Source organism: Xyrauchen texanus, chromosome 39, assembly GCF_025860055.1.
Source record: "Xyrauchen texanus isolate HMW12.3.18 chromosome 39, RBS_HiC_50CHRs, whole genome shotgun sequence".
Classification (NCBI taxonomy): domain Eukaryota; kingdom Metazoa; phylum Chordata; class Actinopteri; order Cypriniformes; family Catostomidae; genus Xyrauchen; species Xyrauchen texanus.
In genome coordinates, this window is record NC_068314.1 from 22,950,133 (window position 1) to 22,964,627 (window position 14,495).

Here is a 14,495-nt window from a genome sequence, read left to right on the forward strand (position 1 = left end):
ACTGGATTGTCCTGAGGTTGAAGATGAAACTCTTCCAAACTTAAAGGAATATTCTGGGTTCAAAACAAATTAAGCTCAATCAACAGCATTTGTGGCATAATATTGATCACCTTTTCTTTCAAAAGAAAAGAAAAATCTGGTATGCACTTATGTAGGACCACTGGAATGTTTGTTTGGGGTAGGGTGGGGTGGAGTTCTAGTAGTGGGAGTTAAATGTTGATTCATTGTATATATGTTTTTCTTTTCATTGTCTTTGTAGAATCAATAAAAATGTTAATCATAAAAAAAGCATAAAACTGGGTTATAGTGAGGCACTTAAAATGCAGGTGAATGGGGGCAATTTTTGTATGTAAAAATACTAACTTTCAAAATTATAGCCACAAGACATAAACAATATCTATGTTAACATGATTTAGTGTGATAAAATCACTTACTAACCTTTTCTGTGTAAAGTAATAGCCAATTTGACAACTTTGTTGCCATGACAATGTAATGTCAACAAATCCTAGAACCCTAAAATGACTGTAAAAATTACAATTTAAACAACTACACAGGTCAAATAATACATGAGTTTTAACAATAGAATTAATGTAAATGCTTTTATAAAATGATAACCTTCACAAATATTGGCCCCATTTACTTCCATTATAAGTGCCTCACTGTAACCTCATTTTTGCTTTTTTTAAAGGAAAAGACGGATGATTTTTTGTGGTAACAAACATTATGACACAAATGCTGTTGATTGAGCTTAACTTGTATTGAACCTGGAATATTCAATAAGAAGACTAAGTGGATTGTGATGGAGAGCATGTGACTCGGTCTCCATCACAGAATTTTACTGTGTTCCATCGAATTATTTACTGATTTACTCACCAATTTACATTATTTACTGGGGTTTTATTGTGCAAATGTTTTATCCGTCCTATTTATTGGCTTTGTTTTTAACTCCCATTTATCTCTTGTTCTTGCGTATTTATTCAATGATATTATATTTAAGATTGATAGGTGAGGGTTAATTTAAGAAATGGTATGTTCCAATTTGTAGAGGCAGGAAATTTGTATATATAAAGGCCTGCTTCCAGATGCTTGACAAAATGAGCACATGGATAAGGTTGCTAGCAATGCTTGAGCGCAATATACTCCAGCCTCCATTGTTTAGGGAGGAGAGTAGATACTGTTCTTATTACCAATATAGGTCTAGATTTTTGACTGTTTTTTTATGTAAACTTGTTTTTTGAGTGCTTTTAAACTCTATTGATTAGCACATTTTGCACCTCTGACACAATAAACGTCCTTTTTGGAACGCCATTCCTTCTCTCTGGTGTGATTCTCCTTGTGACCACTCCGGTCTCTGTCACACATTGTGGCAACTGTGGGATTCGAATCCACGCATCCGCAGAGACTGGAGCCTCAATCCAGGTGCAAGGAGGTGCAAATAAATAAGTGTTTAAAAGCAACCATAAAAACAAGGTCACATAAAAAACAAAACTGTCTTAAAAACTAGACCTGTTTCAGGTACTAAGAGCAGTCCCTACTTCCCTCACTAAACAATGGAGGTCAGAGTATATTTGCACTCAAGCAGTGCTGGCATAAACGTGTACATGAGCTCAAACACTTGTCGTCCATCTTTCTTTTAAAGGCTGGTTTAAATACACAATTTTCTAACCTTTGCTAATTGGAACAAACCATTACTTTAAATACAATTTAATCCTCACCTCCCCATTCTTCAATACAAAATGTTTGAATAAATACATACAAATTAGTTAAACTGCTCCACAGGTTCACCATCACATGGATGAAGAGTTTGACAAAGGGAAATCTAGAAATTAGATGGAAAGATAAAAAGACAAAGGATATATAAATGGAAATATAGTGGCATGCAAAAGTTTGGGCATCCCTGTTCAAAATTGCTGTTGCTGTGAATAGTTAAGTGAGATAGAAGATGAACTGATCTCCAAAAGGCATAAAATTAAAGATGAAATATTCTTTTCAAAATTTTTATTTGAGCTCTCAAGATAACTTTTAACAAGGTCTCAGACCTTAATTAGATTGTTAGGGCTATGGCTTGTTCACAATCATCATTTGAAAAGGCCAGGTGATGCAAATTTCAAAGCTTTATACATACTCTGAATCCTCAAATCTTGTCCCAAAAATCAGCATCCATAGGCTCCTCCTCTAAGCAACTGCCTAGCTCTCTAAAAATAAAAATTATTGATGCCCACAAAGCAGGAGAAGGCTATAAGAAGATAGCAAAGCATTTTCAGGTGGCCATTTCCTCAGTTCGTAATGTAATTAAGAAATATTAGTTAACAGGAACGGTGGAGTTCAAGTTGAGGTCTGGAAGACCAAGAAAACTTTCAGAGAGAACTCATCGTAGGATTGTTAGAAAGGCAAATCAAAACCCGTGTTTGACTGCAAAATACTTTAAGGAAGATTAACAGACTCTGGAGTAGTGGTGCACTGTTCTACTGTGCAGCGACACCTGCACAAATATGACCTTCATGGAAGAGTCATGAGAAAAAAACCTTTCCTGCGTCCTCCCCACAAAATTTGCAAATGAACAAGCCTGAAGCATTTTAGAAACAAGTCCTGAGGACTGAAACTTTTTGGCTGCAGTGAGCAAAGGTATGCGTGGATAAAAAAGGATGCAGAATTTCATGAAAAGAACACTTCTTCAACTGTTAAGCACAGGGGTGGATAAATCATGCTTTGGGCTTGTGTTGATGACAGTGGCCTAGGGCAACATTTCACTCGCAGAGGAAAGAATGAATTAAATACCAGCAAATTCTGGAAGAAAACATCACACCATATGTACAAAGTTGAAGATGAAAAGAGGATTGCTTCTACAACAGGATAATGATCCTAAACACACATCACAATCCACAATGGACTACCTCAAGAGACGCAACCTGAAGGTTTTGCCATGGCCCTCACAGTCCCCTGACCTAAACATCATTGAAAATCTGTGGATAGACCTGAAAAGAGCAGTGCATTCAAGAAGGCCCAAGAATCTCACAGAACTAGGAGCCTTTTGCAAGGAAGAATGGGTGAAAATCCCCCAAACAAGAATTGAAAGACATTTAGCTGGCTACAAAAAGCTTTTACAAGCTGGGATACTTGCCAAGGGGTGTTACTAAGTACTGACCATGCAGGGTACCCAAACTTTTGCTTTGGGCCCTTTTACTTTTTTGTTATTTTGAAACAGTAAAAGATGGATATAAAAAAGTAAAATTGCTTAAAATATTAAAGAAATGTGCCAACTTTATGCCTTTTGGAAATCAGGCCATCTTTTGCTCACTTAGCTATTCACAGCAACAGAAATTGATCACGGATGCCCAAACATTTGCATGCCACTGTATGGATAAAAAGCTGGAAAAATTAATGAAAGGATGATTGACCAACAAGATCAGGAATCTATTTACCTAGCGGCTCTGCTTTCTGGCTAGAGTTGTTGGTTTTCTTGCAGATGTAGGGCAAAGCTGACTCACACGACAGACTCTGCCAGGAACCCTGAGTAGAGTTAAACACCCCGCACTGCTGGTTTTGCTGCACCGGTGTGGAGGTCAGATCTAGACAGGATGAGAGCAACAAACAATGAATAGTCCATTTAATAGGGAATATTGCCCATTTAGGACCCCAGCAACTCTCACGAGCCATTGAACCAGTAATACTGAACATTTGCAGCATTCTTACCAAGAAAAATCTAATTGTATAATTCTCTCTAACCTGAGGTAAAACTGACAAGAGCCAAAGGAGATCCATCAGACCACTCCCATCCCCCATCCTGACTGAGGTGGTTTAATCCAATCCAGACCATCACACCCATATCTGAAAGCCTTTCTAGTAGATCACAATGGGAACAGTGATGCACCAGGAAAAAGGGAAAATTCACCCCAAAATCAAAATTCCATCATTATTTAATCACTCTCATGTTGATCCAAGAAGCACAGGAAGCACAATTTATGACAACATTGTTGTCAGATTTTATTGCTAATTTGAAATATGTTATTTGAACAAATCTTGGCCAACAGTTTTGGAAATTTCAGGCTTGAAATTTTTAAGCAGTACATGTATGCCTAAAGAATACCTGCCAGTAGGCGTTATGAACATGGCCACCAAATGGCCTGACTTTGAAAGTACCATAACAGAGACACATTTGGATATGAGACATTTAATTTGCAATATCTGCAGGCGCAAATAAGATTTAAATGGTTAGTTCACCCAAAAATGAAAATTCTTTCATCATTTACTCACCCTCATGCCGTTCCAGATGTGTATGACTTTCTTTATTCTGCAGAATACAAACAAAGATTTTAAGAATATTTCAGCTCTGTAGGTACATACAATGCAAGTGTATGTGTGCTAAAATTTGGAAGCTCCAAAATCCACATATGATAGATGTTGGAGCTTCAAAATGTTGGCAGCCATTCACTTGCATTGTATGAACCTACAGAGCTGAAACATTCTTAAAATCTTTGTTTGTGTTCTGCAGAATAAAGAAAGTCATACACATCTGGAATGGCATAAGGGTGAGTAAATTTTTTGGGTGAACTATCCCTTGAGCTATGAGGGGGGTGGAATGGAGTGAATCTTCATTACTTAGTGAATCATGATTTAAATCTATTTCTCACATATATTTATCATATGGCTTCAGGGGGATACGTATGGACTCCTTTTTATAGACCTTTTTCATTTTTGGAGCATGACAGCAACTGGTCACTTTATACGGTCATTGCACAGGATTTAAGTGTCAATATTCTTCTTTTTTGTTCCATAAAAGCAAGAAAATCAAATGGGTTTGGAACAACATGAGGGTGAGTAAATTATATTTACATTAATACTTCAAGTCAAAATCATTTGAGTGTACAAACATGAGATTTGATCATGCACATGTGTTTGTGTGTGTGTATATATATATATATATATACAGTATATATATATTACCGTTTAAATGTTTAGGGTCACGTACTCAATATTATTATTATTTTTTTTTTTTTCAAATTTTAGAATAATAGTAAAGTCATCAAAACTATGGAATAACATAAATGGAACAATGGGAATAAATCAAAACTACGTTTTATTTTAGCGTCTCAAAGCGGCCACACTTTGCCTAGATTTTGCAGAAATGTACTCTTGGCATTTTCTCCACCAACTTCTTGAGGTATCACCCTGGGATGCTTTTTAAAAAGTATTGAAGGAGTTCCCATCTATATGCTGGGCACATAGTGGCTGCTTTTCTTAATTATTCGGTCCAAGTCATCCATTTCAAAAACTTTTTTTTTTAAATAACATTTTGTTTTGTAATAAAATACATTAATAATTATATTTTTATCTGCAAAACTAATTTCAATAATTTAAGCATATGCCTCCAGATCAATAGGTTTTTAAGATCATGAGAAACATTTCTGGCAAGTGACCCCAAACCTTTGAATGGTAGTGTGTATCTATATATACCTTTCATATAGATCTGTTCATTGTAATGTGTGATGGAGAGCAGTCTTGCGCCTTGTGATTGACAGGAAGTAAGTGCTTGGCTCCAGGTGAGAATTGAGTACAAGTTAAACTGGTAACAGGCATTCAGCTCAGGGAGGCTCTCCCAGAATTCACCACAGCCTGTCACTGGACAAAACACAAACACACATACACAGGTTTTAGTTATTTACACATGAAAAATAATTATAAGATTTCAACAATATTCCATCAAATTCAATTGAGTAATCTTTCACAAATTTCAAAAAAGTAGTATTAATTTAATTTTGTTAAAAAACATTACACTTCAATTAGATGGAATTTTGTTGTGCAATTGAAATGTATAAATCTTAAAAACAGGGTAAAATATATTTTTGAGTTTGTTTACTATAGATTTTACATGCATGAATGGATTTTTATGTCTGCATGGTTTACCTGAATTGGGGCAGAAGCCCCATTTCTCATCCTGATCGTAGTGGCTTGTGGTAGCACACCAGAGGTGACGGTCCTCTCTCCCCTCAGAGGTGCAATCCCACAACCATTTATTGTTGTATTTAAAGGGTAGGGAACAGGGCATGCCATGTGAGTTTCCTTGCAGCGTGTGGATTTCTGTCAACAGCAAGCACACAACGGCTATAGAACAAGTAGGCCAGAGCCTCATTAAGCATCTGCATAATGCACTAGAGTTTAATGTAGCGATCAATCAATATGGGCTTTTCCTTAGCCAATGCTGAGCTGATCTCTAGAGAACAGGATAACTGATGGCCAACAGCAATCAGAGAGGAACTGACACATTTGTTTATTGGTGTGTGTCATTTATTTGTAATACCTTCTCCTATTCCTGCTTAACATGCAGACACAAATATACTGTTCAAAAGTTTGGAATCACCAAAAAAAGTGTTGTTCTTGCAACAAATTGATGCTTCTCTTCAAAATAATGACCACTCACATGAGATGAGAACTCTAGTCATATCAGTAACCTTGTAAAACTTGTTTTATTCTACAAGGGGCAGGGGTGCCCTAATGGAGGCTGCCATTTTAGAATCACATGACCATCTGAATACTATGCACTTATTCTCAGAAACTGAGATTGGAAAATTTACCTCTTGGATTAAATGAATCATGGCTGACTGTGAATAGTGAAATTCTACAATAGCATCTGTAGCAGAAAACGTCTAGGTTACGGATGTAACCTCCGTTCCCTGATGGAGGGAACGAGACGTTGTGTCAAAGAAGCAACACTAGGGGTCTCACTTGAGCGCCAAATATGCCTCTGATCTATGAAAAAAGGCCAATGGAAATTAGGCAGACAGTATTTGCATACCACGCCCCCCAGACATACGGGTATAAAAGCGGGCAAATACGTCGAGTTCATTCAGGAATTTTCTGAGAAGCCGGAATGGTCCGGCCACTACAGTGGCTCAGCTCAGCGATGTGGCCGGGAGGACACAACGTCTCCTTCCCTCCATCAGGGAATGGAGGTTACATCCATAACCTAGATGTTCCCCGTCTGTCGCTCACTTCAATGTTGTGTCGAAGGCCTGGGTGTGATAGGCCAATGAAATGGCGTCCACCACCCAGTGGGAAAGCCTCTGTTTGGAGACAGCGTTCCCTTTCTGCTGTCCACCAAAGCAGACAAAGAGCTGCTCAGAACGTCTAAAGCTCTGCGTGCGGTCCAAGTAGGTACGCAAAGCATGTACCGGACACAGCAACGAAGGGGCTGGGTCTGCCTCCTCCCGGGGCAGCGCTTGCAGGTTCACTACCTGGTCTCTGACGGGCATGGTAGGAATCTTGGGCACATAGCCCAGTCGCGGTCTTAGGATCACATGCGTGTCTGCCGGACCGAACTCCAGGCAAGTGTCGCTAACAGAGAACGCTTGCAGGTCCCCGACGCTCTTGATGGAGGCGAGCGCGATCAGCAGGGCAGTCTTTTAGAGAGAGGGCCCAGAGTCCAACTGATTCTAGCGGCTCGAAGGGGGGTCTCTGTACGGGGGCGGGGTATGCAAATACTGTCTGCCTAATTCCGATTGACCTTTTTTCATAGATCAGAGGCATACTCGCCACACGAGAGAGACCCCTAGTGTCGCTTCTTCGACACAACGTCGAAGTGAGCGACAGACGGGGAACTATTGATTTTGAATGATGCTGCATCCACACCACTAGGTGTCACTGTAAGTCCAAGATGATACAAATAAAAAGTTACTGAGTGCACCCCCGTGTAGAATAAAGCAGCTTTTATAAGGTTACTGATATGACTAGAGTCCTTATCTCATGTGAGTGGTCATGATATATGTTTCAAAACTAAAATTTATTTCTTTAGGAGTGAAAAAGTTTTTAATGGGTGGAAAATTACTGAGCGCACCTTTAAGAAATAATTATAATATGCTAACTGACAGCTGAAACAATTGAAAATGGCTGTACTACTTATTGAAGTTTGAACATTGCAATACTGTCTTTTTCAGTATTGCTGAATTATTCAGGAAAAGCCACTTTTGATATGGGCAAATAAGAAGAAAAGTATAAATTGTGCAACATAACTTGTTAATGGTCAATTATTAGAAAGAAGCACTATGGATGCATGAATCTAAGTTTGAGGTTTTGAGCTGTTGTTAGAAAAGTTTGACTATAAGGTCCATGAGAAGTTCCCTACAAACCAATTATATCTTTGGGAAGTGCTGCAGAAAGCATGAGATAAACTAACTGCTAGAATGCCTCAGGTGTCTTTGCTGCAAATGGAGGATTCTTGGATAAACAAAAGGACTGAAGAATAGAGCATTTATTAAATGGGATTTGTCATTTGTAAGATATTAAATTTATTTACAGTAACTCTTGATCAAGTTAAAGCATCATAAATGCCATAGTTTTTCCAAACTTTTGAACGGTATTGTAAGACATTTGTAAGTTGATTGCCCTGAAAAGTGTAAACTCTGTGGCTTTCTAGTGCTCTGAAAACATTGCTCTGTTTATCTGAGCATCCCGACAACCCCGACACAGTCGATCAATGGCTTGGGTGTGGGGCAGGACCATCTGTTTGCAATTTACACACTTTAGCTTTACAATGGCCATTTTTTGGTTGATTAAACAGCTATTACTTTTGTAATACCACACCAACCATTTGACATTACATTTAGTATAAAAGGGATGTCCCCGTAGATATCTTGCCTTCGTATGGGTAAGCGCAGGGACCTTCACCGGCCGCACCATAAATCCTCCAAAGATGCAAAGATGCTCTCTTCACCACCAAACTGGAATTCACTATTGCCAGCTTATTATACATCGCTCCATACAACATGCTCCCCCTACAGCGCCACCACATGGTAGGGAGGGTAGCATCACACTCAAAGATGCCCACGTCAGGCAAGCTGGTCATCCCTAGGCATCTGCTTGTGCCCAGATTGAAGAGACGATGCCGGGACACCCATTTCCAGAGCAGGGCAGCAGACGGGGGTTCACAGCTGATCAAAGAGAGACCGGTTGAATTTGCAGAGAGGCACCGCTTCTGTGATATACTCTCCAAAAGGAACACACCTTTCCCTGTGTCACACAAACACACAGATTAATATTGATGGAGAGTTTAGAAACAGCTTCCAATGTTGATGCTGGGTTTGAATTGTTCAAGCTTGGTCAAGGCTGTTTCTAGTAGCCTTGGGAGATGTAAGGGCTTAAGAGTTTTTAACTAGTGGGAAAAACCTTTCTTTAGGAGTATTATATAGCCATTTACATGCAGCACCACGTTAGATTATAAAGGCAAGTGATATTGGAGATTCAAAGTCATTCAGAGGCACTGAGGTATCAGACAGGACTGATTATCCAGTGAACAGATAGAAAGATAGAACTGCTATCTCCAATTTCACCTCAACAAAATGGGGCTTAATATTTCAGAGTTCTCAAGGCCAACAGAGGCTGAGGGGTCTTTTGTGGATGTTGACACGAAAGAGTAATTGAAGATAAAGGCCCAAGACAAAAATATCCTCAAAAAAGTTGAATACACACACAGAGTATTGTGAAACTTCAAAGAGAAGCTATGTATTATCCTCACCATATGTCTGAGAGTGAGAATTTGCTTTACAATATATTGCAGTGAGGTTTTTTATTTAGGTTTAGCAGGGAATAAAAAAATGTGGATATTTATATGCAGATGTATGCAAGCAAAATAAACCCCAACAGGACCCTGATGCGAAGCAAAGAGGTCTTGTCATTCTGAAGAGGGTTTTTTTTTTGCATTAACGACCATCTGGCAGTACATTATTTAGCTGATTACATGTCTACTTATGTAAACAGTCAAATGTACAGTTTAGCGGTCAGTACAGAAAAATATTTGACAACAAAATTCTGTGATTGGCCAATCAGAATCAAGTAATCAACAGAGTTGTGTACATCTGATGGGATATCTACTTTCCAAAATGATACTGAACTGTGTTCCACTAAGTGACAGCCAAATTATTTGCTACGTATTGTATTTACATACAACTCTCTGGAACAACAAGACTCAAATGGGACATGTAGAGAATGTTGTTACCAGTCAATGTGAGGGTGTGGATGTGTTTATGTGTGTGCATTTTCTCAGTAACAGTAAAGGAATATTTATTTATTAGTAAAGGAAAATTCCAGGTTCAATCCAACTAAAGCTCAAACAAAAACATTTGTGGCAAAATGTTGATTACCACAAAAATGAATTTCATCTTGACCCTTATTTTCTTTTTTAAAAAAAAAGCAAAAATCAAGGTTAGAGTGAAGCACTCAATGGAAGCACTTATTTATTATTTTGTTAAAACTTCTGTATAACTTGAGATTTAATGTTGTTTTAGGGTTTATGGCGTCATGTAAACAAAGTTGTAAAATTGGATATGAAATTACACTGAAAAGGTTAGTAAGCGATTTTTAAAGCACATTTTGTTAATTCTTGTGGCTATACTTTTGAAACAGTGAGCATTTGGGTGTTTACCTATTGGCCACATTTACTTTTATTGTAAGTGTCTCACTGTAACCCAGATTTTTGCTTTTTTTTTTTTTTTTTTTTTAAGAAAAGGAGGGACAAGTCAAAATTACTGACTTGTGACTTGCACCACTGGTTCCTAGGGTATGCACATACTGATAAATGTACATTTAAAGTAATTTTGAATAAAAGTGTGTAAATGTAAATTAATCAGGGTGTTGAACAAGCTTCAGAAACCTACTGTGTCTCACAGCTGGGCCCATACTTATCCCATTCAGTTAATTAGAGGAGGACTTCATGCAATAGACTGCTGGCTTAGACCGAGTAATAAAGACAGCTGTAACGCTGATTATTTCCATTCTCATACAAGTCTGAACTGTCATTACCAGTGTGCACATTCACATTAACATTCTCTCTCTCTGTGTGGGAAATTTGAAGGGCGTAGTCCACATTCATGAGAAACTATTAGAGAACATCTGTATAGGGGAAGAAGTCAATCTTTCATTTTTTGACTGTTCTTTCAGTGTGAATCATCATTTTTCCTGACTGACCATGACAGGAAACTTTGCTTGTTGTGATTTGTGATTCAACCACTTAAAGGTTGTGTATTTTGGGACATACAAAAATAGGAAACAAGGTTACTGAGAAAATCAGGCAAACATGCAAGGTGGTCAGTGAGGGACAGTTGTAAAACTGTTTAACAACTGTACCCGCTACATAAGAAACATGTTGGAAAATGCTTCTTATAGAGTTTTGTTAGCTTTTATTCAGCCAGAAAGCTTAGATAAGTATACCAGGCAAATAAATGAATTGCGAGATTTACAGATATATATACATTGGATGGATGGATGGATATATATATATTCCAGCTGATGTGTTAAAGTTAGAACAATACATATGCAATCATTACAAATATTTGAAAACAATAATAGAGTATAAAATGTGGCAGTATATTGCACTTAAACATAATACCTTAGTTAGCACATTACAGTTACAACAGTATCCGGCTTGAGGACAGTTGTAGCAGAAGCGCTCCTTCACTTATTATTGTGAAAAACAGGAACCATGTATGCAGGTTTTTGACATGTATTTTGTTTGTAGACAGTTAAAGGCACATTATGAGGAAAAAAAAATTGCATGTTTATATACATAATTCTTGTTTAAAGTAAAAGTTTAAAGTGCATTTCAAGCTTAGTTCTCTTTAAGTGATTTGGTAACATGCGATGAGCGGAACACTTTCACTAAAGCACGTCTAATGGGAAACGGTACTGTTACTCTATAATCACATTACAAACGGTTTTATTTACCGTCCAGTCTGAGACTGAATTAGCAGTTCTTGTAGAATGATCGGGCAAGAAATGACACATTACCGTCCGTCTTTTATAAAGAAGAGTTGGACTCTGAGCTCATCACACTGATGCAAACTGCAGACACAGCACAATGTAAACTACACACGACAAACCTATTAGATTAAATCATCAGGAAACCGATACAGTCATTCTATCGCACAAATATCGCGAGACATATCTGCAATCAAAAGACAAGAGATTATTCGCGCAGGCCGAATGCACTTACTGTATAACTCTAGAAGTTGTTTTTGGTCCAAAACTTCGGTTTTGTCCGACACTTCCGCAGCGGCACAAACACAACTATTGACATAAAGCAGCAAATAAAAAACATAAAGCGCTTCATGGAAGCGAATATGTGGAGTTCTTGTGTATCCCCGCATTTCCACTGCTGGATATGTAGTTCATAGACCGCAGTCTGTTTTTCCCGACACTTTCCACAAGTTTCTGGATTCTCTACGTCACTGATTTCACTTCGGGGCAGTAAATGGCAAAAAAATATTGTTCTCGTCTTACTGCACAGCACGCGCTGGTACAAAATTTGGGGTCGTTCACACCGAACACGTCCTTAAAAATATAAAACGCAGCACCAGGCAAGCAGATGTCTTGAGACGCGTTTTAAACAGTGAAGTTAGTTTTTGAAGCAGCTCCTGCGCTTTAAGCTATTTTCTTTTTAGATATGACACATTTTTACAGATAATGTTCTTAGAGAGAAATAATAAAACTCAAACGCTGAAAAATAAAAAAAAACATTTAATACAAAAATTTGTACAAACACACTTGAGAAGTACATTTGATCCAGCAAAATCACAAGTAATCATTAATTAACATTATTAATCTAATTACACACAGTTCAAGGCTCAGCCTTGACTAACCAATCACAATAACTACAAAACAGTTCTGTTCTGAAAAACAGAAACACAAATAAAAGAAATAGCTGTAAGAACCACAACCAAGAACAATACGATCCAGTCTTGACCATTGCCCATATTTAACAGTACCTTTAGGTGTTAGACTATTCAAAAAGTATAGCAGCAAACACATTATTATTATTAAAAAAAAAATTTAAAAAAAAATTCACTGCCAGAAGATGTAAACATCCTTGAAAGTTTAACCTTTAAAACAGAGGTTTAAAAATTCTTGTATGCACACAAAATGTAAACACGTGTTTACTTAGCTATCAAAATATGGACGTACATACAGGGGCGCATTAACGCACAGGCTTATACGGGCTGAAGCCCAGGGCCAACCGCTCAACAACTTGAAGGGGGCCTCAGCGGACCAGCGAGTCCATGGCCCAAGAGATACCTTAAAGCGCCCCTGCATACATATACTTCTATACATGTTTTTTATATGCAGTTGAAGTCATTAAAAAAACATTTTAACCACTTCACAGATTTAATATTAGCAAATGATAGTTTTGGCAAGTCGTTTAGGACATCTACTTTGTGCATGACACAAGTCATTTTTCCAACAATTGTTTAAAAACAGATTGTTTCACTTTTAATTGACTATTTCACAATTCCTGTAGGTCAGAGGTTTACATACAAGATAACAGTGCCTTTAAGCAGCTTGGAAAATTCCAGAAAATTATGTCAAGCCTTTAGACAATTAGTCAATTAGCCAATTAGCTTCTGATAGGAGGTGTACTGAATTGGAGGTGTACCTGTGGATGTATTTTAAGGACTATCTTTAAACTCAGTGTCTCTTTGTTTGACATGGGAAAATCAAAAGAAATCTTTTTTCTTTTGAAAAAAATTTGTGGACCTCTACAAGTCTGGTTCATTCTTGGGAGAAATTTCCAAATGCCTGAAAGTACCACGTTCATCTGTACAAACAACAGTACAAAAGTATAAACAGCATGGGACCACACAGCCATCATTTCGCTCAGGAAGGAAACACATTCTGTTCCTAGAGATTAAAGTAGTTTGGTGTGTAAAGTGCAAATCAATCCCAGAACAACAGCAAAAGACCTTGTGAAGATGCTTGTGGAAACAGGTAGACAAGTATCTAGATCCACAGTAAAACAAGTCCTCTATTGACATAACCTGAAAAGCTGCTCAGAAAGGACGACACCACTGCTCTAAAACCACCACAAAAAAGCGAGACTGCAGTTTGCAAGTGCACATGGGGACAAAGATCTTACTTTTTGGGAAAATTTCCTCTGGTCTGATGAAACAAAATGTAACTGTTTGGCTATAAATGACCATCGTTATGTTTGGAGGAAAAAGCGTGAGGCTTGCAAGCCGAAGAACACCAAACCAATTGTGAAGCATGGGGTGGCAGCATAATGTTGTGGTGGTGCTTTGCTGCAGGAGGACTGGTGCACTTCACAAAGATTATGGCATCAAGAGGAAGGAAAATTATGTGGATATATTGAAGCAACATCTCAAGACATCAGACAGGAAGTTAAAGCTCAGTCACAAATGGGTCTTCCAAATTGACAATGACCCCAAGCATAACTCCAAAGTTGTGGCAAAATGGCTTAAGGACAACAAAGTTAAGGTATTGGAGTGGCCATCACAAAGCCCTGATCTCAATATGATAGCAAATTTGTATGCAGAACTGAAAAAGCATGTGCGAGCAAGGAGTCCTACAAACCTGTCTCTGTTACACCAGTTCTGTATGGAGGAATGGGACAAAATTACAGCAACTTATTGTGAGAAGCTTGTGGAAGGCTACCCAAAATGTTTGACCCAAAGTTAAACAATTTAAAGGCAATGCTACCAAATACTAACAAAGTG

The 14,495-nt window shown here is 38.0% G+C and overlaps 1 protein-coding gene across 1 annotated transcript in view; it reads right to left on the reverse strand.

The window, feature by feature from the left end:
• The window catches only part of LOC127632481 (secretory phospholipase A2 receptor-like), a 47,542-nt gene extending 35,400 nt beyond the window's left edge, over positions 1-12,142 (reverse strand). The window contains exons 1-6 of the mRNA XM_052111070.1: positions 11,981-12,142; positions 8,632-9,003; positions 5,905-6,078; positions 5,455-5,619; positions 3,727-3,840; positions 3,423-3,569 (exon numbers count right to left, since the gene is read on the reverse strand). Of these exons, the coding sequence (XP_051967030.1) occupies positions 3,423-3,569; positions 3,727-3,840; positions 5,455-5,619; positions 5,905-6,078; positions 8,632-9,003; positions 11,981-12,134 (1,126 nt within the window). The 5' untranslated portion in view covers positions 12,135-12,142. The remainder of the gene's footprint in view (positions 1-3,422; positions 3,570-3,726; positions 3,841-5,454; positions 5,620-5,904; positions 6,079-8,631; positions 9,004-11,980) is intronic.
• Positions 12,143-14,495: the final 2,353 nt, after the last annotated feature.